The sequence below is a fragment of the Hyperolius riggenbachi genome, chromosome 11 (genome assembly GCF_040937935.1).
Source record: "Hyperolius riggenbachi isolate aHypRig1 chromosome 11, aHypRig1.pri, whole genome shotgun sequence".
NCBI lineage: Eukaryota > Metazoa > Chordata > Amphibia > Anura > Hyperoliidae > Hyperolius > Hyperolius riggenbachi.
The window spans coordinates 223,194,665-223,221,692 of NC_090656.1; the positions used below are offsets into that span (position 1 = coordinate 223,194,665).

The window sequence follows — 27,028 nt, forward strand, 5'->3', positions numbered from 1 at the left end:
TGGGACAAGTATGCAGATCAGGTATCCTAATTAGGAATGATGACTCATTCTCAGTTACTGCAAATTTTACGCATATGTATGTAGCTTGGAATAGACCCTAGATTCTCAACACCAAGGGACCTGAACTCAGAACTTCCTTTCTGCTCTAAAAGTATAACAGTATAATAACCTTTAAGCAAAAAAAACCATGTAATTGTTACAGCTGATACAAATTCTAAAATAAGTGCCAGTGCACACCAAAACCGCTAGCAGATCCTCAAAACACTAGGGGTTTTTGGAGCAAATTTCAGAGACGTTTTCTAAACATGCCTAGCGTTTTTGGCTGCGTTTTTGTGTAGCAGAAGATTACATATATTGTTACAGTAAAGCTGTTACTGAACAGCTTCTGTAACAGAAACGCCTGAAAAACCGCTCTGATCTAGCGTTTTCCACAGCGGTTTGCGTTTTTCCTGTCAGGGCCGGCGCTACCATAGAGGCAAAGGGGGCAATTGCCCCAGGGCCCCAGAGCTTGTAGGGGCCCCCAGTGGCTACAAGAGGAAAACAACATTTTTCAAATCGACCTTCTAGTTTTTGAGAAAATCGATTTTAAAGTTTCAAAGGAAAAAAAATACACATTTAAAAACCTGCCAACTTAAATGGTTAATAGCAAATCCACCTTAAATTCTAGAAACCCTAAATTTGCAGGATATGTTAAGGAGATCATTGGGAATAAGAGGAAAAACAATTTTTCGAAAAGACCTTATAGTTTTTGAGAAAATCGATTTTAAAGTTTAGAAGGAAAAAAGTATACTTTTAAATGCGGTAAATGTCAGTTTTAGTTGCAAACCTAACGGTAGTGTAATTTTACATGCATCAAACGAAAGCGCAATAAATTTCCTCACGGGGTTTCCTGGAGGTCCATACGCAGCCACAGCGCTTTGGCCAGGGATCGCTATACAGCCGCAATATGGCTGTATGAAGATCCCTGGCATTTTTTCCTATTTTCCCAATTTTTTTTTATGTTTAGAGTGTGGGATTTTTTTTTTAAATTATGTGGGTCCCCCCTCCTGAAACTTTGTAACCCCTTGTCCCCATGCAGGCTGGGATAGCCAGAATGTGGAGCTCCGACCGATTGGGACTTCACACCCTGACTATACCAGCTGCAAAAAAGGTCCCTTAATGCCGATTTTTGTTCCGGGGTATCTGTTGGGGGGCCCCCCAGGTTTATTTTGCCCTGGGGCCCCATTGTTACTTAAACCGGCCCTGTTTCCTGTACTTTACATTGAGGCAGAAACGCTTCTGCAAACCGCAAACGTGCAGCAGGCAGCCGCAGGAGGCACGTTTGCGGTTTGCTAAAAACCTTAAACCGCTGGTGTGCACCATCCCATTGAAATACATTAGCCAAGCGTTTTCACAGGCGGATGCGGTTGGCGGATCGCTCCTAAAACTGCTCGGTGTGCACTGGGCCTAAATCTGCTCAGTTTCTACTTCCTGATTCATGGAAGCAGACATAATGTTTACAGCCTGTGCTTTCAAATGGGCTTATCTGCCATAGGCAGTCATGTGACACAGGGGGGAGATCAAATTACAACTAGTGATTAGACACAAATGAGGAGGAATTACACAGACTAAACTCTCTAAATACACGCCTCATGATCTCTAGCTATGCCACTGCTCCAAACCCCCTTGTGTGGCTAGCATCTCGCTTTTGGCCACATATTATGATGGCGCTAGATAATAATAATGCTTGAAAAAAACATATATATATATATATATATATATATATATATATATATATATATATATATATATATATATATATATATATGTCTCAAGGGGTACTTGAGAGGATTTCACCTATAGTGGGGGGCACTTGACCAACCCAGTCATACATAAAGGGGCACACACTATAATAATGTTGAGAAACAATGGAATAGACCAATTAAAGGCAGCAGCTGCTGCCTTTAATTGGTCCGTTTCTAAGCTGCATAAATTTACATAAAATTGCATTAACGCTGATTTTTTTCGCACCCCATTGGCCATCCCTATAATGTCCCTGGGATTGTAATTTAACGATACACACTTTACAAGTGCTCCAGTTGGTTTTTGTATTGAAAAAGAACTTAATTGTGGCTGACTTTGTGACTGGCTCCCGACACACAGCAAAGTTACGTCGTGCATCAAGCCCTTCCGAAGCGGAAGAGTGCAGACCCTGACTGATTGGTTGGAGACTGCTAACGAGAGCCAGCGCAGGAGCGACTGCATGAGGAGAGGAACGGGAAGGCTCTATAGAGCCTACCTTCTCCTTAGGTAATATCTGTTTTTGTTTTTTCATTTTTGCTTCAGACTCCCTTTAAAGCAAACCTGAGCTGAAAATTAAAAGTAAAAATAACCATACGCAGGCCATACTTACCTCCCATGTAGTCTACTTGTCAATCTCTCTCTCCTCTCTAATCATTTTACTCAGTTCAGGCTCACTTTAAAGAGAACCCGAGGTGGGATTTAATGATGTTACTGGGGCACAGAGGCTGGTTGTGCACACTAAGACCAGCCTCCGTTGCCCCATGGTGTGCCTCCAAGACCCCCCAGCGCGCCGCTTTACCCCCCGCAGTGCTGGCGACACGCAGCGCGTCGCCAGCACAATGTTTACCTATGCGCTGTCAGTCAGCGCCGCTCCCCCGCCTCCTCCGCATCTGCGCTACCCGCCCGCGTCACTTCCCTCCTATCAGCTGGAGGGAAAGGACACGGGCGGGTAGCGCCGATGCGGGGGAGCGGCACTGACAGACAGCGCATAGGTAAACATTGTGCTGGCGACACGCTGCGTGTCGCCAGCACTGCGGGGGTATAGCGGCGCGCAGGGGGGACATGGAGGCACACCATGGGGCAACAGAGGCTGGTCTTAGTGTGCACAACCAGCCTCTGTGCCCCAGTAACATCATTAAATCCCACTTTGGGTTCTCTTTAAAGGAAATCTGAAGTGAAAATAAACTTATGATATAATGATTTGTATGTGTAGTACAGCTAAGAAATAGAACAGGAGCAGAGACATACGTCTAATATTATTTCCAGTACTGGAAGAGTTAAGAAAGTTTACTTGTTATCTATGCAAAAGAGCTTCTCTGAGCCGACTAATTTAGTTAGAGAGCAGTGCTATTTTCTGAAGTACTTATACATGTAATGCTGTGTATACACGTTACGATTTTCCACTCTATTTTCCCACCCGATCGCCGATTTTGCCGCTTGATTCTTCGCTCGATTCTCTTATCTTCGCTCGTTTTTCTTATCTTTTTCCATTTACTTCTATGAGAAAACGATCACAGAATCGATCGGGAGTAATATTGGACATGAGGGAATTTATCAATCAGATGCATCTCTCATACGGAAAATCGTAACATGTGTAACCAGCAAAAGAAACAATGAAAACCTACTTTAGATAAGATTTTACGGCAGCAAAGCTCGAAGAGTCATTAGCTTTGCTCTGTTTCATTGTTTAAAATGCAGAGTGTAGTTTGTAAACTGTAAATAGTAGGGAATGTGCAATGTTATGAAAAAAAAGCTATATAATGGAAAATAAAATGAGTCTCTTTTCTTTGGTAATAATGTTCTAGTAATTATCCGTACTACACATACAATTCATTCCATCTGTAGCCATCCTGCCAACATGGCTTTTCAGTACCTGTGCAGAGTATATTCTCTGTGTAATCACGTTGCTGGATTTGTGGTTCTGTGAAATCAGCTCTGAAACAGTTAATTGCTAAATAGTTTGCATAGCTTGCTGTGTTTGCAATTTTCCCTCTTACATCTAAGTGGAGAATTCCTCTCACCAATAGGAGAACAGCTTTTATACTGTGAATAATTTGTAGCCAATGAGAGAAAGTCTTAGCCGAGAGAACAGGGAATGTGCTAGAAACTGGGCTGAGTGAGCTGATAGTAGAAAAAGAACTGATAGAGATCTGAAGAGTAGAGCTTTACAGAGCTGCTGAGCTATCTGTGAGGTGAAAATCCTTCCTTCACTGGCAGCAGTGACTACATCCTTTCCGAAGAGTAATGTGACAGACTGTGACAGATTACTTCACATGGTTGCTTCATTCTGCCTCATCTGAAGGAACTGTAAGCAAGCTACTGACCGGCTGACAGTGGGTGCATACACACGCACTACTAAATGCAAGCTGTCGGCGGACTGAAACAAATCTATAGTAAAAGGATATGAGCGCTCGACAGATCTCTCTCAAGGTGCTGACAGCATCAACCAGGGTCCTAATATTCCAATGTTGGGGCCTTCACCATACTAAACACAGATCCTAAACCCCTCCACATCCACTACAATTGGATCCCAGTTCCCACAGACAGGGTAATGGTAACATAAACAGTTTTTAAAGTCCTTGTGTAAAAGTCCTAATCCACAATGTCTATATCCAGCCAGATCAATGTATCTTCAACAGGTCATCAGTTGAACTCCCTTTAGGGGACAACCATTATGCTCACCAAATTCCGATGCCAATTGCAACAGTTGGCATATAGCGTATGCGGCCCAGCCAGTATAACTTCTCCAGCCTCCTTTGTTCAGCAGGTATGGCTGACCATACAGGACCAGCAATAACGCTTTCTTATGCCAATATCCTCCAGATAGTCGTCCTTCAGTCTGACAGCACCTTAAACTCAGACAGAACACTTCTATGGTGTAACACCGTTTTATTCCAATAAAACAAGCTTTAAAATCACACTTACAAGATCCAAAATAAAATGCGCATATCACATAAAACAGCCTCGAGGTCCAGCGTCTCCTTCCGTGGTTAAGCTCCGCCCTACTAGTTTCGTCAGGTATGACTCATCAGGGGCTTGGCCTACCACACGGAGGAGACGCCTATTTATACATAAACCTTCCTGATTTCATCTATGTGTTAAGGTGCCGCCCACCCTGTACATGTGATCCTCCGGGTGAATGATTGGTCAGAATCCCCCAGTAATACCTTCATACAAATCCTCCCCCCTGCTTCCCACTGCGAAGTCTTCATAGCTTTGCCTAAGCGGCTGAAACCGCCGGCGAACGCGGATTCGCCGCATCCAATCAGTCCGGTTAGGTCTCAATGTTATCAGTGCGCTCTACCCACTGCATGTAGGCAGACGCCACCCCTTCCCTCTCTGATTGGCCAAAACCATCACGTGCTCACCTCCCCTTAGGTTCCACCCCCATCTCCATGGCCACATCCACGCTTCCAGCCCGTACCTAACTGAGACAGTGAGTGATATGGCTCAGAATGCCGGCGCATGCGCACCACCTTCAGTGTAGTATTCAGTAAGCAATAGCTCACTCCGGCCAGCCATCATTGCCACACACTTCATAGTGACTGATACAAGTATCATCACCTCCTTTCTTCTCACAAAATCTGCTCTAAAAAAATACAAAGTGACAAATGCAAGGATACCTGCACCCCTTAATGCGGAACCCTCCCAACATTTAGTTCCTACATGCTTCTCAAACTTTGTGATTATTATATTCAGTTTCATATGTGTGCCCACCTTAACACATACATGACTCAAACCTCCACAGTACATATGGACTAAGTTAAAATAATATAATATTCCACCATATTGAAAACACCTAGTCATCAGAGATGAAACAGTTGATGTCCAGTTCTACATTCAACCCCCCAGGCCTCATTGTTTTCAACTCATATATCCAGCGAGTTTCCATTTTGGAGATTTCTCTCACCTTGTGACACCCCCTCCATTTGGTAGTTAATTTTTGTACCCCTTGAAATGTAAGCAAACTGGGGTTTCTTGAGTGTTTGTCATCAAAATGTTTAGACACACTGTGCCCTTGAAATCTCCTCACAATATTGTTAATGTGCTCCCCTACCCGTGCTTTCGGGGATCTTTTTGTTCTCCCCACATATTGGAGGCCACATGGGCATCCCAGAAGGTACACTACATGGGTACTGCAACAATGTATGAATTCCCGCATTTTGTGACTTCTACCTGTCACCTGACTGACTATACTTTGAGTCCTCACCCCCCTTGCTCTCTCACATATATTGCAATTTCTGCATGGAAAAAAACCAACCTGTCCCCACATGTCAGTTCTATTGGTTACTTTTGGACCCTCTATGTATGTCCTAACCAACTGTCTCTGCAAGTTGTCTGCCCTTCTATAGATGAATTTGGGTTTTGATGGTAGTACGGTCCCCAGCACTGGATCATTTCTCAATAGCCCCCAATGTCTTCCAATCACATTTTCTACCTCCCTGTATTGGCAATTATAATCCAGAATAATTGCATGCCCGTACTCATTGCTTTCACCCTGTCTGATATTGCTGGTTTGTAGAAATTTCTCTCTCTCACAGTGCAGGATATCTTCTGCTGTTTTCTCTAAATCTGCCCGTTTGTATCCCTTCTCCACAAACTTTTCAATTAACATTCCTGTCTGCATAATGTAGTCGGCATCTCCAGTGCAATTCCTGCGAATTCTACAGAACTGCCCCTTAGGTATATTCCGCAGCCACTTAGGGTGATGGCAGCTCCCAATGGGTATGTAAGAATTCCTGTCAGTCTTCTTAAAGAACGTTTTAGTTCCTATCTTTCCATCCCTCTTCATAATAACAATATCCAGGAAATCCAACTCTGCCAAATCACTTTTAGCCGTGAGGTGGATCCCCAGATCATTCCCATTGAGCCAACTGACATATTTGTGTAATTCATCAGCCGTGCCCTCCCAAATCCAGAAGAGGTCATCAATAAACCTCTGCCATTTCCTTACTGAGAGAAATCTCCAAAATGGAAACTCGCTGGATATATGAGTTGAAAACAATGAGGCCTGGGGGGTTGAATGTAGAACTGGACATCAACTGTTTCATCTCTGATGACTAGGTGTTTTCAATATGGTGGAATATTATATTATTTTAACTTAGTCCATATGTACTGTGGAGGTTTGAGTCATGTATGTGTTAAGGTGGGCACACATATGAAACTGAATATAATAATCACAAAGTTTGAGAAGCATGTAGGAACTAAATGTTGGGAGGGTTCCGCATTAAGGGGTGCAGGTATCCTTGCATTTGTCACTTTGTATTTTTTTAGAGCAGATTTTGTGAGAAGAAAGGAGGTGATGATACTTGTATCAGTCACTATGAAGTGTGTGGCAATGATGGCTGGCCGGAGTGAGCTATTGCTTACTGAATACTACACTGAAGGTGGTGCGCATGCGCCGGCATTCTGAGCCATATCACTCACTGTCTCAGTTAGGTATGGGCTGGAAGCGTGGATGTGGCCATGGAGATGGGGGTGGAACCTAAGGGGAGGTGAGCACGTGATGGTTTTGGCCAATCAGAGAGGGAAGGGGTGGCGTCTGCCTACATGCAGTGGGTAGAGCGCACTGATAACATTGAGACCTAACCGGACTGATTGGATGCGGCGAATCCGCGTTCGCCGGCGGTTTCAGCCGCTTAGGCAAAGCTATGAAGACTTCGCAGTGGGAAGCAGGGGGGAGGTTTTGTATGAAGGTATTACTGGGGGATTCTGACCAATCATTCACCCGGAGGATCACATGTACAGGGTGGGCGGCACCTTAACACATAGATGAAATCAGGAAGGTTTATGTATAAATAGGCGTCTCCTCCGTGTGGTAGGCCAAGCCCCTGATGAGTCATACCTGACGAAACTAGTAGGGCGGAGCTTAACCACGGAAGGAGACGCTGGACCTCGAGGCTGTTTTATGTGATATGCGCATTTTATTTTGGATCTTGTAAGTGTGATTTTAAAGCTTGTTTTATTGGAATAAAACGGTGTTACACCATAGAAGTGTTCTGTCTGAGTTTAAGGTGCTGTCAGACTGAAGGACGACTATCTGGAGGATATTGGCATAAGAAAGCGTTATTGCTGGTCCTGTATGGTCAGCCATACCTGCTGAACAAAGGAGGCTGGAGAAGTTATACTGGCTGGGCCGCATACGCTATATGCCAACTGTTGCAATTGGCATCGGAATTTGGTGAGCATAATGGTTGTCCCCTAAAGGGCGTTCAACTGATGACCTGTTGAAGATACATTGATCTGGCTGGATATAGACATTGTGGATTAGGACTTTTACACGAGGACTTTAAAAACTGTTTATGTTACCATTACCCTGTCTGTGGGAACTGGGATCCAATTGTAGTGGATGTGGAGGTGTTTAGGATCTGTGTTTAGTATGGTGAAGGCCCCAACATTGGAATATTAGGACCCTGGTTGATGCTGTCAGCACCTTGAGAGAGATCTGTCGAGCGCTCATATCCTTTTACTATAGATTTGCTTAAAGAGGGCATACACCCCTTAATTTATTGAAGCGCCCCAGAAGTATAGGAGGTGAAATATCTACAAATAATATATATTTTAATTTAAATTAACAAGGAGGGAGGAGCGCACTATTTTCAAACCCCTTTTTTCGGCGGACTGAAACAGCCTTATCAGTCCGCCGACAGCGCGTACACACGCACATACTGTCGGGTAAAGACCGCCCAGCGGACCCATTGTTGCATTTAGTAGTGTGTGTGTACGCACCCAGTGAATTCAGTTTATTGTTATGTTTATCTGCCTGCATAGCAGCTCCTGCAGATTCACAGAGCCAGCTTTGAGTGGACTTTCACGGGGTCAGGCCTCCCAGTGTCTTACACAATGCAGTTCCAGTTAGGACTAGAGACAAAAACTGTCATATTGGCCTAACAATCTGCTCGTGTGTGTCTTGGCCTATCAGAAGTGGATCATATATAGCTTGTGTCATCTTCCTGCTGCTGCTCTCCTGAGCAAATCTCCTTGTGGATTACAAATACTGTTTTATATATGAGCTCCAACTGCCGACCTACTGATTAAACTAACATTGGCCAGTGTTAGGGGAAATTAGCTTAAATGATTATCTGAGTTTAATTATAGCAGACTGTTTATACATTTGTCATTTAAAATGCATTTAATGATTTACTGTGAGAAGTCTGCGACTGCTAAAAATATCTACAGAATGGAGATGCTGGTGAGGACAGTGAGGGAGCTCATGGGGCTGGAGAAAGCCCCAGGTAAGTATAAATGCAGGGTTATTGCTGGAGTCTCGGGGTCACTTTACCCTTGCAGTTTCAGAACACAGCTTATAGTGCACTTATGTATGATGCAGAGACTCAAAAGAGGACTCCCATCTATAAAAAATGATTATTGCACAGAACTCTGCAGCCTGTTGTGGCATCTGTTACACATCTAAATCTTCTTTACAAGTGTAAATATGTCAGCATGAATTTGTCTTTTAAGGCATATATAGGAAATAGGTCACCCAGTTATGGATATACAAGCACAGATTGCGAGATGAAAGTCGCGTATCCAGCAGTTTGCAGATATACTGTGATCCCTGAATGCACAAGTCAGCAGAGGATTACTGTGTGCCTGAGAAATGTGCTCTTCTTCTCTCTAAAATATAATCATAATAATTCCAGTATTTGTATAGCGCTTTTCTCCTATCGGACTCAAAGCGCTTGTGATGCAGCCTCAAGAATGCTCTCAGTAGCAGTGTTAGGGAGACTTGCCCAAGACCTCCTTACTGAATAGGTTCTGGCTTGCTGAACAGGAAGAGCTGAGATTTGAACCCAGGTCTCCTGTGTCAGAGGCAGAGCCCTTAACCAGTACACTATTCAGCTGCTTTATTAGGTACATCTTACTAGCACCAGGTTGGACTTCTTTTTTGCCTTCAAGAGAACCCGAGCCGAAGCTCCGGTCAAAAATAAATACTTACCTAAGAAAAAGGGAGGCCTCTGTATCAGAAAGCTACTGTGCAGGCGTGGCTGCGCTCGTGCTTGAAGAGGAGTGTGGGCGGGATCTTCTGGAGGGTTCAGCCCGGATGTTCTAAATCGGCGACAGAATTGAGGAAGCCCAGAAAGCCTTCCCTTTTCTTAGGTAAGTATGTCCTTTTTGGCCCGATCTTTGGCACAGGTTCACTTTCATTCTTCATGGTATACTATAAAGGGGATGACATGACGTTGCACCTCCGAAAAAGCTCTAAGCTCGGCTGCATTATTGTAACAGCATGAAAATTTGGTCTGAGGAAGTGGGTTTATGTCATGAAATGCGTCACCATTGTCTAATATATTTTGTTTTGTACAAGTCTTCGGGTGCCCCCCACTAGTCTTGAGCCCAGTCGGAGAGACACTACTGCACCTGTGCAGCAGCAAAAGTAAATATTATTGCCGTTCAGTGTTTTATAGATATGATCACAACTGGCTTTGATATCAATGCTGTGCATCGATTACATACAATTTTTTGGGTCTGAATGATCTTATCGAAAAATACGATTGTTCACTACAAATCACTCCAATAATGGGCACCTTTAGGAAGATCAACCCCAGTGTTTCTTATTTCTAGGATTTCCACCCTAGAGATCTTTCGTAAACCATTTCTGATGTATGTTTAAAGCAACCTATGAACCTGGAAAAAACCTATTAAAAGAAGCCCATGGTGGGCTAGATGACCTCTTCAGAAGTGTCCTGCCGCTGCTCGTTGTCCTGGGGCCCCCCATTTCCCATCCCTCTTACCACCTTTGCCTTCTGGAAGTTCCTCAGCTATTCTGAACTGTGCAGTTTTGAACTGCCTGTGCAGTGAAAGAAAGTGCCTGTGGTTGATTGCTTGCTTTCGCTGTGCTTGTGTGTTTTGGAACTCGCACCCGCGCAGTACTGAGTCTGGCACCACCGCTAGGGAGATCTTCCTGGTTGCACTATTCGACTGGAGAATCCCGTCGAACATGAAAAGGACCGGAGACGGGGAGTGGGAGGGATCCAAAAGACAACAAGCAGCGCCAGGACACTCTAACCCACACAGGGGCGGTGCTTCCATATAGCAATGTGAATCACGTGTTTTAGGGAGGCAACAATTACAGGATCGGAAAGAGGCACCCTCCCCAAATGTCCTTCTCCTCGTCTCCCCCTCCCTAGTTGCACAGTGCTGCTTCCCTCACCTGCTTTCAGCGTTCCAGCGATGAGATCTCCATCTGCCCATCCAACGTCCTGTATCCATGGCTATAGCGGTGCTTCATGTGACCTGTTACGTGCTGCCGGGTCTCATGAGCCATCACTGTAGTCAGAGAAGAAGCAGAATGTCACGTGTGGCTGGTGATCTCATCGCTAATCTCCTGAGAGTATTAGATGCTGGGGGCTAGCAGGGAGGAGATGCTGCAATGGAGGAAGCAGAGGGAGGTAAGCGTAGTGCCAGTGCCTGCAATGCACAGCCCGATGTGTCTCTCCTAGGGATGGTCGCTGGATTCCGCGGAATTAAGAATTCCGTGATTCCGGCCGGAATTTGATGATTCCGTTCCGTTGTGCCGGAACGGAATTGCTATATCACTCTGGCGGAATTTCCGCAGAAAAATATGAAATTCCGCGTAATTCAAATTTTTTTCCCACCGAACTGATTTCGGACTAATAAGAAGAATTTCTGCTCGACAGACTTCCTTTCTCCCTCCCGGAGGGAGGAGGGTCTTGTCTTCCAGGGAATTGTAGGATTTCAAAAGCCAGCTTACATACCTTGGCCGGGAATCGAACCCAGGTCTAGTGCTTGGTAGACAGCTCTCTTCACCACTATACCACCACCAACACTACATGCTGAAGCCAGCCTAGCATGTACCATTATGATATATCCAAGAGAAAAATGAGCTTGCTTAGGGAATTGTAGGATTTCAAAAGCCAACTCACATACATTGGCCAGGAATCAAACCCAGGCCTACCGCTCTGTAGGCTGCTATCCTAACCATTATACCACCAACACAACACACTACAATGCTACATACTGAAGCCAGCCTAGCATGTACCATTGTGATATATCCAAGAGAAAAATGAGCTTGCTTAGTGAATTGTAGGATTTTAAAAACCAGCTTACATACATTGGCTGGGAATCAAACCCAGGCCTACTGCTCGGTAGGCTGCTATCCTAACCATTATACCACCAACACAACACACTACAATGCTACATGCTGAAGCCAGCCTAGCATGTACCATTGTGATATATCCAAGAGAAAAATGAGCTTGCTTAGTGAATTGTAGGATTTCAAAAGCCAGCTTACATACATTGGCTGGGAATCGAACCCAGGTCTAGCACTCGGTAGGCTGCTATCCTAACCATTATACCACCAACACAACACACTACAATGCTACATGCTGAAGCCAGCCTAGAGAGGGAGAAGAAAAAGGACTAAGGGAACAGTTAATAGGGTCTATGGGCTACCATTTAGCATAAATAAGGTTACATTTGCGATTATTTTAATTTTTCCACCGGAATTCCGCAGAATTTCGCAAAAATCCGGCAGAATTTTCATAGCGACGGAATTCAGCATTGGCAGAATCCGCAAATTCCGGCGGAACAGAATTTGCTCTTTCCGATCATCCCTAGTCTCTCCTCTCCGGTCTGGCTTTGTATGCATACAGCTTCAGGCGGCAAAATGTCTACAACTGGCCCTGAGCCCACCATGGGCTTCAGTCATTTTTTTTGTCCCCAGTTCAGGGGCACTTTACCGACAGACACACAGATAATTGCGCACTGAGAGGATACCACTATGCACCGAGGGAAGACAAGAAAATAGGTATAACGTATCCTGTATGAACCGCACGCATTAGATGTGCAGATTGATACGCGCAGAGGGATCCTAATCCTGGGGGTATCTCCTTCTCCTCCTTCAGCCGCTGCGTCTGGCGCCAGTGGAACAAAAAACATCTCATTATTCGAACCGCAGGAGCAGAGTCCAAAAACAGCAGGTTTTATCCTCATTTCTTAAGTAAATAGTACGAGCATGCCGGGGGCCAGGGAGGAAGCCCTGCACATGTCCCGGGCTAGAGTGACAAGGATGAGGCGGCCGGCCTGATTCTGTGACGGGGCAGAAGGGAGCACAGCTGGAGAGAAGAGTGACAGATGAAATCCGCTCTCTGACGTCTCCGCTGGGATCCCCACTGTTTTTACAATTCCTCTTAAAGTGAACCTCCGGACTAAAAATCGACTCAGCAGCACTGAAAAGGCTTGGTGTTTCTTTAACAGTTTCACAGCATCAGAACTTTGTTTCTCTTATACACGCCTTATTTTTAGCTGCACAGAAGAAAACTGCCCGGGCTTTTTTCCCCTGATGCTGTGCAAAGCATGATGGGATTTCTGATGTTGTTGTTCTTGTTCTGCTGTTTTGGTGCAATTTTTTGAATTTGACATTTGAAGCCTAGCGTGTGCAGCTGGGAGGGGTGATCAGGCCACAGGACAGTTGGAACTGTCTCTCCTGCTCCTTGTCACCTCCTTTCAACCAAAAAGATGGCTGCCCCCATGACAAAGATGGCAGCCCCCATGAATCACAAACATTTGCCTGTTCTTTTAAAACAGGGTGGGTAAGAGATTATATTACCTATCTATTCTAATTAACATAACTAATGTAACTTAATGACAGTATGTATGTTTAGGCTGAAGTTCCCCTTTAATTAAATCGCAGCAGACAGAGCGATGACTTACACAAAGCTGGATGCTGAAAATGCTACTTTCATATACTTAGAGCAAATGTGAAGCAAGATGGTAATTTCCCTAATTAGTCTCAGAAACTCTTCTTAAAGAGGAACTGTAACCAAGAATTGAACTTCATCCCAATCAGTAGCTGATACCCCCTTTCCCATGAGAAATCTTTACTTTTTCTCAAACGGATCATCATGGGCCTCTGTATGGCTGACATTGTGGTGAAACCCCTCCCACAGGGTGATGTCAGCACCTAGGTACTGACATCACACTATGGGAGCCTTGTTGCATTGTGGGAAATAACAGCTGTTTCCAACTGCCAAAAATGCAAGCAGCATCTCTTTCCAGTGACATCACCTGCCAGCAGTAAAGATGTCGCCATGTGATACATTTCTGTAAATCAGGGAGAGGAAAGATTTTAAAATTGGCAAACACTGACTAAATCCTCCATAAATAATTATTGTAAAAATTAAGCACTTTTTTCATTTTGTTATTTTCACTGCAGTTCCTCTTTAAGGCCCCTTTCACACAGTGCATTGACCTGTTTTACCGCAGGCCAACGCTACACAATGTAAGTCTATGGGGTTCTTCATACCAAAGTGATGTGACAGAAGTGACATATTTATCGCAATCCTGACGCGAGCGCACCCCTACGTTGGTAGGCTACTTGCGTGCTGACAAGCGACGGACCGGAAGTCATGTAAAGGGGCCCATACACTGGTTGATTTCAGCCTTCGATCGATTGGTTGATTGATCGATTTGCGGCCAATTTCAATCGATTTGATTTATCTGACAGGATGGAAAATCTAGGTCGATCCGCTGCTGGCAGCAGATCGATGGCCCATAGAGTTGCATTGGATCTAATGGTCCAATAATACATTTAAGGTGGCCATACACTGATAGATTTGCAGCAGATTCGACCATCAGATTTCTGTTAGATGCTTGTCAGGTTCAATCTGACAGGAATCTATCTGATGTGTGCCACACACTAGGAACAGATTTCCAATAGATTTCTGAATGAAATCTATTGGAAATCTATTGAAAATCGATCTAAAGGCATTACTGCACCATTAGATCCAATGCAACTCTATGGGTCAGCAGCAGATCGACCTAGAACTTCCATCTTGTCAGATTTGAAAGAACCGATTTCTGATTGATTGATTGATCGATTCTATAGAATTGATCGATGGCTGAAATCGATTTCATTCTGAAATATATTGGAAATCTGTTCCTAGTGTGTGGCACACTTCAGATAAATTCCTGTCAGATTCGACTTGACAGGCATCTGACAGAATAGTGAACTGACAGAGAGATGGACAAGCATCATATAATCAATAATACATTGTTGTTTATAGTAACAAAGTGTAGATACTTGTTCCTAATAGGAACCAAGATATCACACCAAAGGCTGCTTTCACAGTGGGACGTTGCGTTTTCGGGGACGTTATGGTCGCATAACGTGCCCCTAACGCAACGCCTGGTGGTGTTGGAGCGGGACGCTACCAAGAGCCGCGTTACAAGCAGCTCTTGGTGCGCCTGCTCTGTCGGAGGCGCTGCGGAGACCACGTGAGCGGAGCTCTCCGCATCACGTGGTCCCGCCAGCCAATCCGCGGCCGCTCCAGGATGTAAACACTGCAAGTGCAGTGAATAATAAGTAGCCATGTGCCTGGCTACGTAGCGGCCTCTCCCCGCCTCCTCTCCGCCCATAAAATGAAAAAAACAACCCCTACTGAGCATGTGCAAACCGTCTAACGCGGCATAGCCGCGTGTAAAGTACTGCATGCAGTACGTTATGTAGACGTGCTGCGCTACAATGTAACGCAACGTGGGCACTGTGAACAGCCCATTGATTTTTCATTACTGTGCGGTGGGCTGCGTTACAGGCTGCTCTAACGTGCGCCTGTAACGTCCCACTGTGAAAGCAGCCTAAGAGGTAGTTTGTGCTAAAGTAGAGTGACCAGACGTCCCGGATTGCCCGGGACGCGTCCCGAATTCGGGGTCTGCAGTCCCACGCTGCATGAGGTCCCGAGAAACGTCCCAGCAGCGGGACGTCCCGGCCACGGGACTCTGGCCACTCTATCCTCATGATCTGGCAGTGGCGTCTATAGACGCCGTGCCAGTTCATTGCCTGCAGCCCTGCTCCAGCCTCCTCTTCCGGTGTCTGCTCCGACACCGGCAGGCGAGCAGGGCTACGGCAAGATGGCTGCCGAAGCCATGTACTGGAGACTATGTGTCTCCAGTACAGGGCTTCGGGCGCCATCTTGCCGTAGCCCTGTCAGCGCGGGAGATGAGCAGTAGGAAGGTGGTCCCGGGAGCACCGCGCCAGAGGCCGGAGACTTCTGCCAGATGAGTAAATGCTTTCTTTTCCAGGTGAAATTTGCTCCCATTATGTTTCTTTTCTGGGGAAATGTTTGCCCGCATTGCGTTTATTTTGCACTGACATGTTGCCCGCATTGGGCTCTATTCTCAAAGACTTCCTGCATGCGGTAAAGTACATGCGGGAAGTTTGCGACCAAAATACCGTCAAGTTGAAATTCTCAAAATGTTCCGCATGTTTTTTCCGCATGCGGAAAAAGTGCGGGATTCATGCGGAAAAATTTCCGCAAAAGTCGGTATTTTCCGCAATAAAAAAAGTCAATTCTCAAAAATGTTCAGGCGCATCATTTCGTCGTTATTTACCGATTTTTTATCACCTACAAATAGTAGGTGATATATTCCGCATCCCATTGACTTTAATGAAGTGTGGAGGCTTAAGGGCTGTGCTTGGTGGACTTTAACTTTTTTTTTTTAAACACTTTTTCATGCAACCTTTTTACCGCATGATTCCCGCATGAATAATGGCCGTTTCCGCATCTTTTTTCCCGCATGCGGAAAACATTAGTGAATGTGGAAAAAAATGCAGAGTTTACCGCTGGCGGAAATATTGCGGTAAAATTTTGCAGAAAATTTGGCTCTTTGTGAATAGAGCCCATTGCGTTTATTTTGTACTGACATGTTTGCCCGCATTGCGTTTATTTTGTACTGACATGTTGCCCGCATTGCGTTTATTTTGTACTGACATGTTGCCCGCATTGCGTTTATTTTGTACTGACATGTTGCCCGCATTGCGTTTATTTTGTGCTGACATGTTTGCCCGCATTGCGTTTATTTTGTGCTGACATGTTGCCCATTGCGTTTATTTTCTGGTGTCCGGGGTAACTGTTACTGCATTTATTATTTAATGGTCATAGATGGCTATGTTTGCTGCTTTGTGGTTACGGTATACTGTTAGCATCACACAGTTTCTGCACACCCATGATGCAAAGTCTCGTTTGTCCACATCATGGCGTAAACACTGCTTTCTTATGCCTCACTGTTACATCATTACGTTAGCTCCACCCATACAATGTCATGGCCATGCCCATTTTCCACCGCAGCACAGCCCCCCCCCCCCCCGGTCTTCATCGCTGCGTGCTCCTCAGTCCTCCCCACTTTTCGCCACGGCGCGCCGCCCCCCGCGCGACCCCCCCCCCCTCCCTGTCCCAGGTTGGACCCATAAAAATCTGGTCACTCTAGCTAAAGGGTAAAAAATACAACTACACAAACACACAACACTACCCAAGAAAAGCAGCACCAATACTACCGAAGGTTATACATTTATGGAAATAGCTTTATTCAAAAAGCTCTAACATAAATAAAAACATTTAAAAACACCAAAAGGAGATGCACTGGGTATCAATTCAATAATCAATAATTATCAACAATAATGATGAGGGGATCACCTTAACGCATTACAGATTAATAATGGGTAATACAATAAAAGGGACAATATTGCCCACACCAAGAATTAAGTATCACAAATGATATAATATAATAATGCTAAATGTTCGTGTAACAACCACAATAGGGACCAAATGGTCCTGTGCAATCTGGGAAACTAAAAAGTTCCTAGCAGTAAAAGGAAGCCAGCCTGGCTAAATAGTACGCAAAAGACCTATTACCAGGGGCGTAGCAATAGGGGTTGCAGAGGTTGCGACCGCATCGGGGCCCTTGGGCCAGAGGGGCCCAGAAGGGCCCTCCCTCAATGACAGTATTAGCTCTCTATTGGTCCTGTGCTCATAATAATCACTTCTATAGATACTTTGAATAGTGGCAATCATTAACAAACTGCTCCCCATCCCCTTCTTGCACATCTGACACTGTTGTTGCCATTGGCAGGTTTTGTTGCCCCATATCAATTGTTATGTATAGAGTGCTTGGGGGCCCCGTTGCAAAAATTGCATTAGGGCCCACAGCTCCTTAGCTACGCCACTGCCTATTACCTCGGAGGGAATAGTCCAAGTGCCAAGTGAAAAAAGGTGCTTACGTGCTGTGGAAGGTAAAGATCCCCAGGACCCGAGCGCAAGGCTGCCTTAATGCATCTCGCGGGCGTCCCCCGCTTCTGAGAGAGGAATCTGACACAAATCTATCTGATGGTCGAATCTGCTGCAAATCTATAAGTGTGTGGCCACTTTTAGTCTATGGCAATGTGTATATTTTTAAAAATTCACGCGGTAACGTTGCAGCGCGCATGTGCTGAATTCAATACACTTCTGTGCAATTTTTTTCTTCGGCCACAGGAAGTGAGCGCTACAGATCCTCACTTCCTGCTTGGCTGCCAGCCAGAAGGGAATAACTGCATATTAACACAGAAATCCCCGAAGGCTGTTTTTTGGAGATGCGGTGTGATCATGTCATTGCACCACAACGTTAACGCCAGTTAGCAGTGTGAAACCGGCCTCAATCCTTATTGCTCTACATTGGAATATAGCCCTACCCTCTCAGAAATGCTTAGCCTAGGCTGTTTAGCATATCTCACAACTTTTAGGCTTCTTGCACACAGGGACGTTACAGGCGCACGTTAGTGCAGCCTGTAACGCTCCCCCACCGCACAGCAATGTAACACAAGTGGGCTGTTCACACTGCCCACGTTGCGTTACATTGTAACGCAGCAAAGTGCTGCATGCTGTGCGTTCTCAGCGGCTAAGCCGCGTTAGACTGTTTGCACATGCTCAGTTATGTTGGGGAGGAGGGGAGAGCGGCCGGGCACATGGCTAATTAATATTCACTGCACTCAGTGACGTGCAGTGTTTACTTCCTGGAGCGGCCGCTCTGTGCGGCGATTGGCCGGGCGGGACCACGTGATGCCGCATGCGTCCCAGAGTACGCATCACGGCATCACGGACGCCAGAGTGAGCTGCACAACGCGGCTCACTCCGACGTCCACACCAGAGAGCACCAGGCGTTGCGTTAGGTGCACGTTATGTGCCCTATAACGTCCCCTAAACGTAATGTCCTGGTGTATAACTAGCCTAAGAGATGAAAAAGAGGCACACCCCTAACCGTGCCCAGCCACACCCCTAGCCACGCAGCCCACTAAAAAATTATAAGCAAAAGATGTTATTTTAGAATTCAAACCATATTGGTCTTATCATCACTACTTTTTCTTCATATTACCATTTGAAATTAAGAAATAAATCAATTTATGGAATGGGAATAAAGTTTGGAGCCCATTAAACAATCTTTCAGTAGAAAAATACATACTGTATATTTACTTAGATCTGTACATCAGTCCTGGAAAAAACAGGGACAGAGGGACTTGGTTTCCAAAGAGCGACTGTCCCTCCAAAAAGGGACAGTTGGGACTTGGGAGTGATGTGTTTAGCTGTGCTGAATGCTCCTTCCTCCCCCACCCATAGCATTCTGGAAGTTTTTTTTTCACTGGGTTTCACTGATTGGGTCTGCTGTACTGCGCAGGCGCAAGTTTTTTGTGTCTGCGTAGTAGACACAATTGGGTTCCGCTATCTCCGCCTTACCCAAACGAAGAGCCGCTAGTGCGCCTGTGCAGGATTGTGGAGAGGTAAATAAATCAGAGGAGAGGAAACTCTACATCTTAGGCCTGGTGCACACCAAAAACTGCTAGCAGATCCGCAAAATGCTAGCAGATTTTGAAACGCTTTTTGTTATTTTTCTGTAGCATTTCAGCTAGCGTTTTGCGGTTTTGGGAAGCGTTTTTGGTGTAGTAGATTTCAGATATTGTTACAGTAAAGCTGTTACTGAACAGCTTCTGTAACAAAAACGCCGGCAAAACCGCTCTGAACGGCCTTTTTTAGAGCGGTTTGCGTTTTTCCTATACTTAACATTGAGGCAGAAACGCATCCACAATCCAAAAAATGCCTCACCCCGGGAGTATACGTTTCTGCAAAATACCTCTCGCTCTGGTGTGACCCACCCCATTGAGATACATTGACCAAGCGTATCCGCAGCCGCAAGCGGCTGCAGAAACGCAGAAAAAGCCGCTCGGTGTGCACCAGCCCTTGCTGGGGGAGGAGGAAACCACTGTGCAAATAGCTGCCCGATATATGTCACAGCCTGCCACCAACTGGGAGAAACATGATACCACGTGGACTGTATACCCCCAATACCACCCTATGGACTGTATCTCCCAGTCCCCTATACTGTCCCTTACACCCGCCACACACCTATGGACTATATACCCCAACCCCCTATATCCTTCCCTTTTTCCCACAATCCCTCCTCCCCATGTTAATGTTTTGTTTTGCTTTGGCAATGCTAAATGTATTTGGTCCTGCCAATAAAGCTTTTTTGGATTTGGATTTAAGATTTCTCTATGTAACATACACCCATACCCCTTCGTCAGAAAATCGTAATGGTAAACTCGACCGATCGCTCAGAAAACTGCAGCAATGCATGGAAAATGATGTGTATAAATGGGGGAAAACCGCTGTGATTTAGCTAATTTTATTTAAAGAAGTATAGTGTCACCTTAGAATTATTTAGAATCTCTTATAAATCCTATTAGCAGACCTCTAACCAGCTTACTGCTAGACTAATACTCTTTTATACCCATTAGCAAATAGAACCGCAGTTTCCTTCCACCCAGCTCTGCTTGCAGGTTGAGGTAGGAACCATAGGTCGGGGCTGACGTTCGCAGTCGAGGCGCATTCGCACTGCACGGAGAAGCTGGTTGCCGTGGTAACTGGGGACGCAGCCCAGTCGCAGGGGGCGGAAGTTGCTCAGTTAATGAATGAATGACGTCATTATCGGTGCTGATGGTGAGGAGTGGAGAAGATGAGCCCGGAGAGGTTGCAGCAGTCTGGCCCGGAGTATCTGGGTGAGGAGAGCTTTATTCTGTCCATCTCCAGCTTGTGTGCGCCACCCTCATGTGCCCCTCCTGTGCATCAGCCTTATCCTTCCCCTGCAGACTAGCAGCTTGTGTGCTTCCCACTTTCCCCTCCTGTGCATTATCCTTCCTCTCTATACTAGCAGCCTGTGTGGGCGCTAGTCTAAGGGATCCAGCAAGAAACCTCAGGGGAATTTGGCTACTATATCCTTATCATACTGTCAGCCTGTGTGTGCCACCCTCACCTGTCCCCACTGTGCATTCTCCTTATCCTTCCCCTTCATACTGTCAGCCTGTGTGTTCCACCCTCACCTGTCCTCACTGTGCATCCTCCATCTCTATACTGTCAGCCTGTGTGCCACCCACACCTGTCCCCACTGTGCAGTCTCCTTATCCTTCCCCTTCATACTGTCAGCCTGTGTGTTTCACCCTCACCTGTCCCCACTGTGCACCATCCTCATCCTTCCCCTTCATACTGGCAGCCTGTGTGTTCCACCCTCACCTGTCCTCACTGCGCATCCTCCATCTCCATACTGTCAGCCTGTGTGCCACCCTCACCTGTCCCCACTGTGCACCATCCTCATCCTTCCTCTCCATACTGTCAGTCTGTGTGTTCTACCCTCAAATGTCGCCATTATGCATCATCCTCAGCCTTCCCCTACATACCATCAGCCTGTGTGCCACCCTCACCTGTCCCAACTATGCGCTGTCCTCATCCTTCCCCTTCATACTATCAGCCTGTGTGCCACCCTCACTTGTCCCACTGTGCACCATCCTCATCCTTCCCCTTCATACTGGCAGCCTGTGTGCCACCCTCACCTGTCCGCACTGTGCACCATCCTCATCCTTCCTCTCCATACTGTCAGTCTGTGTGTTCTACCCTCATATGTCCCCATTATTCATCATCCTCATCCTTCCCCTACATACCATCAGCCTGTGTGCCACATTCACCTGTCCCAACTATGCGCTGTCCTCATCCTTCCCCTTCATACTATAAGCCTATGTGCCACCCTCACCTGTCCCCACTGTGCACCATCCTCATCCTTCCCCTTCATACTGGCAGCCTGTGTGTGCCACCCTCACCTGTCCCCACTGTGCACCATCCTCATCCTTCCCCTTCATACTGGCAGCCTGTGTGTGCCACTCTCACCTGTCCCCACTGTGCACCATCCTCATCCTTCCCCTTTATACTGGCAGCCTGTGTGTGCCACCCTCACCTGTCCCCACTGTGTACCATCCTCATCCTTCCCCTTCATACTGGCAGCCTGTGTGTGCCACCCTCACCTGTCCCCACTGTGCACCATCCTCATCCTTCCTCTCCATACTGTCAGTCTGTGTGTTCTACCCTCACCTGTCCCCACTGTGCACCATCCTCATCCTTCCCCTTCATACTGGCAGCCTGTGTGTGCCTGCCTCACCTGTCCTCACTGTGCACCATCCTCATCCTTCCCCTTCATACTGGCAGCCTGTGTGTGCCACCCTCACCTGTCCCCACTGTGCACCATCCTCATCCTTCCCCTTTATACTGGCAGCCTGTGTGTGCCACCCTCACCTGTCCCCACTGTGCACCATCCTCATCCTTCCCCTTCATACTGGCAGCCTGTGTGTGCCTGCCTCACCTGTCCTCACAGTGCATCTTCCTCTTCCTTCCCCTCCATACTAGCAGCCTGTGTTCCACCCTCATCTGTCACCACTGTGCACCATCCTCATCCTTCCCCTTCATACTGGCAGCCTGTGTGTGCCACCCTCACCTGTCCCCACTGTGCACCATCCTCATCCTTCCCCTTCATACTGGCAGCCTGTGTGCCACCCTCACCTGTCCCCACTGTGCACCATCCTCATCCTTCCCCTTCATACTGGCAGCCTGTGTGTGCCACCCTCACCTGTCCCCACTGTGCACCATCCTCATCCTTCCCCTTCATACTATCAGCCTGTGTGCCACCCTCACCTGTCCCCACTGTGCACCATCCTCATCCTTCCCCTTCATACTGGCAGCCTGTGTGTGCCACCATAACCTGTCCCCACTGTTTCATAAACTGACGAGTCTGTGTGGAGTCGGATGAATTTTGTACCAACTTCACAGCACTGGACTATTGCGTGCAAATCCCTGCATTTTCAGCACTGTGCATTTTAAGCTAGCATGAAGGGAACCTAAACTGAGAAGGATATGGATTTTTCCTTTTAAAATAATACCAGTTGCCCGACTCTCCTGCTGATCCTGTGTCTCTAATACTTGTAGCCACAGCCCCTGAACAAGCATGCAGATCAGGTGCTCTGACTGACGTCAGACTGGATTAGCTGCATGCTTGTTTCAGGTGTGTGATTCACGCACTACTGCAACCACAGAGATCAGCAGGGCTGCCAGGCAACTGGTACTGTTTAAAAGGAAACATCCATATCCCTCTCAGTTAAAGGTTCCCTTTAAAGGAATCATCAGCGAAAATGAAAAATATCTGCTTTACTCACCTGGGGCTTTCTCCAGCCACTTGCAGCCGACTGTCCCACGCTGACCGCTCCGCCGCCGTCCCAGGCTCCCCGCACGGTGCAGAGGCTGACCTCATCCTTACTGCGCCTGCGTGAAGCGCCGCTGACCAGCATGGCCACTTTATACACTATGCTCGCTTGCTGAAGCATTGAAAAGAAAAAAATGACTTCCAATTATTAACTGAATTAAGATCCAGTATTATAGTATAAAATATGTGCTTGAGTGTGACCATTTCTGATATAGTAAATGTCTTTTCTCTGTCCCTTGGAGTTTACTATAAAGTTATTCTACTGTACAATCAAATTGACAGATTTTCACTTTTTTTTTTTTTATAAACAACGATCAATTATTTAGGCTGCTTTCACACAGGGACGTTACAGGCGCACGTTAGAGCAGCCTGTAATGCAGCCCAACTCACAGTAATGAAAAATCAATGGGCTGTTCACTGTGCCCACGTTGCGTTACATTGTAACGCTGTACGTCAAGACAACGTACTGCATGCAGTACGTTATAGGTGGCTAAGCCGCGTTAGACTGTTTGCACATGCTCAGTTATGTTGGGGAGGAGGGGAGAGCGGCCGGGCACATGGCTAATTAATATTCACTGCACTTTGTGACTGTGCAGTGTTTACTTCCTGGAGCGGCCCTCTGTGCGGCGATTGGCTGGGCGGGACCACGTGATGCCGCATGCGTCCAAGAGTGCGCATCACGGCATCACTGACGCCAGAGTGAGCTGCACAACGCGGCTCGCTCTGACGTCCACATCAGAGAGCACCAGGCGTAGCGTTAGGGGCACGTTATGCGACCATAACGTCCCCTAAAACGCAACGTCCTGGTGGGAAAGTAGCCTAAAGGAATCGAAAATAAATTTTTTGATAAATATTTTCGGTTTCTTTCAATAAAAACATGATAGGATGTGTAGAAAAAATCAGATATAAAATTATAAAAACTGAGAACCGTAATCTGAGGGGTGAGGTGAGGATCCCACAGACAAGGAAATGCATCACATCGCCACTAAATTGTCGTCCCACTGAGGGAAACGTATTGTTTTGAATTACTGGGAATTGCGTTGGGTAGAGCCCCACCAAAGTGAGTCATGGTAACGAGAAGGACAATCTTAGAATCGCAACACAAACTTATTCCTATGACAAAACCGTTCAATTAGTGGTTGAGGTTGAAGGGTTTAAAGAGACAGTGCCGTTATTTTTACTAAGCTCGGGGAACGCAGGAAAAAGTTTCAGTTGTTGAGTATAGTTTGCCAATCTCAGCTGGGTCATCCCTGAATATAGTGATATAGCTTCTTACAGTCACACCCACTTGCTTTTACAGGGATCAGCCACTTTCTTAACATGATGTCAGTGCTTTTGGTTTACCCCCCTATAATGCAAAGCGTAATGGTAGAAGTCATTTCAGTTTAATTGTTGTTTTTTTTATGTGTATAAAGCACATATATTCCATTGTTTTTTTTTAATGCCATGGACACATTGTAAATCGCAGGTAGTGATAGACTGCGGATGCTTTACTCCTTTAGGCCTTGTTCACATTGCGTTCCGTTTGCGTGTCCGTCCGCGTTGGGCTGTTTTTGAGGCGTCTTTTCTTCCGATTCCTGGAGCTTGGGTGGGCGATTAGTTTCTGTGCTTAGCGGTTTCCTAAACGTTTTTTCCGAGTGGTTTTGTAATTCACTCCCGGACGCAAGTCAGGAAGTGAACTCTGACCCGGAAAATAATAAATAGAATGTATTTATTCTCAAAACCACGAACGCACTCGCTACACAAAGCGATTTTGTGAGCGTTTTGTGTTTCTCCTATAGTTTCTATTGAGGCGGAATCACCTCATAAATTGTCCACGCACCGCTTTACTGAACTGACAGCGCACGACCCGCGCTGATATGAGCCTTTTCATAGACATTCATTGTCCACGCGGTCTGGGGGCGTTTTTAAAAACCGCACGTGGGCAAAAAAAGCGAAAACGCCTGAAGTGTGAACAAGCCCTTAGGGTTACTGGCCTAGTAAGTTCTCTTAAGGGCTGATTCGCACTACAAGAGCTTTTTAAGCACTAGTGATTTTGAAAAGCTCTTGCTAATGCAATCCTATGGGGGATTTTTACAAAATCACATCGCTCCAGTGTGAACACTCACATAGGATAACATTAGAAAAAGCTTTTAAAATCACAAACGCTTAGAAAAGTTCTTGTAGTGTGAACGAACCCTCAGGCTATATTCACAGTGGGACGTTGCATTTTAATTCAACGTTAAAGTCGCAACGCAAACTTAGAACGCGACGCGCCAAAAAAGTCACAACGCAGCATTACCGTCGCATACAGCAGATACAGTAGAGCATACATGCAATGAAAAGTATGCATCCAAGTCATTACTGAGCATGTGCAAACAGTCTAACGCAGCTAAAAAACGTTAGACGCCAATGCAACGTGTGCAGTGCGCTATTCTGCGTTAAATTTTGTTTTAGGCCTCTTTCCCACCAGGACGTTGCGTTTTAGGGGATGTTATAGGTCGCATAACGTGCCCCTAACGCAACACCTGGTGGTGTTGGAGCAGGACGCTACCTAGAGGTGCGTTATGCAGCTCTTGGTGTGCCTTTTTGGTGCTATGGGATGCGGAGACCATGTGATCCGCATCACGTGGTCCCGCCAGCCAATCGCCGCACAGAGCGGCCGCTCCAGGAAGTAAACACTGCACGTCACAGTGTAGTGAATATTAATTAGCCATGTGGCTGGCCGATGAGGAGGAGGTGAGACCTCCTCCTCCAACATTACTGAGCACGTGCAAACAGTCTAACGTGGCTTAGCCGCATATAACGCACAGCATGCAGCACTTTAACCTGACGTCAAGCGTTACAATGCAACGCAACGTGGGCACTGTGAACAGCCCATTGATTTTTCATTACTGTGCGGTGGGCTGCGATACAGGCTGCTCTAACGTGCGCCTGTAACGTCCCACTGTGAAAGCAGCCTTAAGGTGCGACTTTACGTCACACTGTGAACTTAGCCTAAAGGCAGAGGATCAGCAGTACAATATCAGGCAGTCTGCTTTCATGCTGAAATCAATCGGTAATTGGCCTGTGGTGTATGGGCTGCCAACAGATTTCTCTCTGATCAGATTTAACAATAAAATAAAAATAAAAAAAACACCATCCTGAACCTGCACATATCCCAGCTGATCCAGGGAAGGTGAAAAACCTTAAGCTACGTACTCACCCCACCCGACGGGTCCAGCAACGTCCCATTAAGACGGTCGTTAAGCGATGCCTCTTCCTGCTCGCGAGGTCACGCGACTATACGACAGGCGCAAATGAGAAGTAAGTGATCGCGGTACTTTGCGCGGAGTTGTTGAGGGTCTTAACAATCTGATCCGCCGTGTCCATTGTGTAATGATGCGTGATCGCCGCAAGGGGCAACATTGTTTAAAACGATTATGTTAAATGATGTTGCACAACGTCGGGTAAGATCGCCACAATTATCGTCGGGTCAGTTCGAGACTTTACAATGCTTTGCCCAGTTAGCCTTAAAAGGGAAAAGTCCTTCCCGACTCCAGATGGCAGTCGGATAAATCCCTGGATCAACTCTCTCGATAATTACCTAGTAATTATAGCCATGGATGCCCTTCAATGCAAGGAAAGCATCCAAGCCCTCTTTAAATGCAGATATAAAATGTGCCCTAATTACTTCCTGAAGTTAAAGGGATACTGTAGGGGGGGTCAGGGGAAAATGAGTTGAACTTACCCAGGGCTTCTAACGGTCCCCCGCAGACATGCTGTGTTGGCGCAGCCACTCACCGATTCTCCGGCCCCGCCTCCGGTTCACTTCTGGAATTTCAGACTTTAAAGTCTGAAAACCACTGCGCCTGCGTTGCCGTGTCCTTGATTCCGATGATGTCATCAAGAGCACACAGTGCAGGCCCAGTATCGTCTG

The 27,028-nt window shown here is 46.3% G+C and overlaps 1 protein-coding gene across 1 annotated transcript in view; it reads left to right on the forward strand.

The window, feature by feature from the left end:
* Positions 1 to 20,432: 20,432 nt before the first annotated feature.
* The window catches only part of CSTPP1 (centriolar satellite-associated tubulin polyglutamylase complex regulator 1), a 198,211-nt gene continuing 191,615 nt past the window's right edge, over positions 20,433 to 27,028 (forward strand). Inside the window, exon 1 of the mRNA XM_068261540.1 lies at positions 20,433 to 20,608. Coding sequence (XP_068117641.1) covers positions 20,566 to 20,608 — 43 coding nt within the window. The 5' untranslated portion in view covers positions 20,433 to 20,565. The remainder of the gene's footprint in view (positions 20,609 to 27,028) is intronic.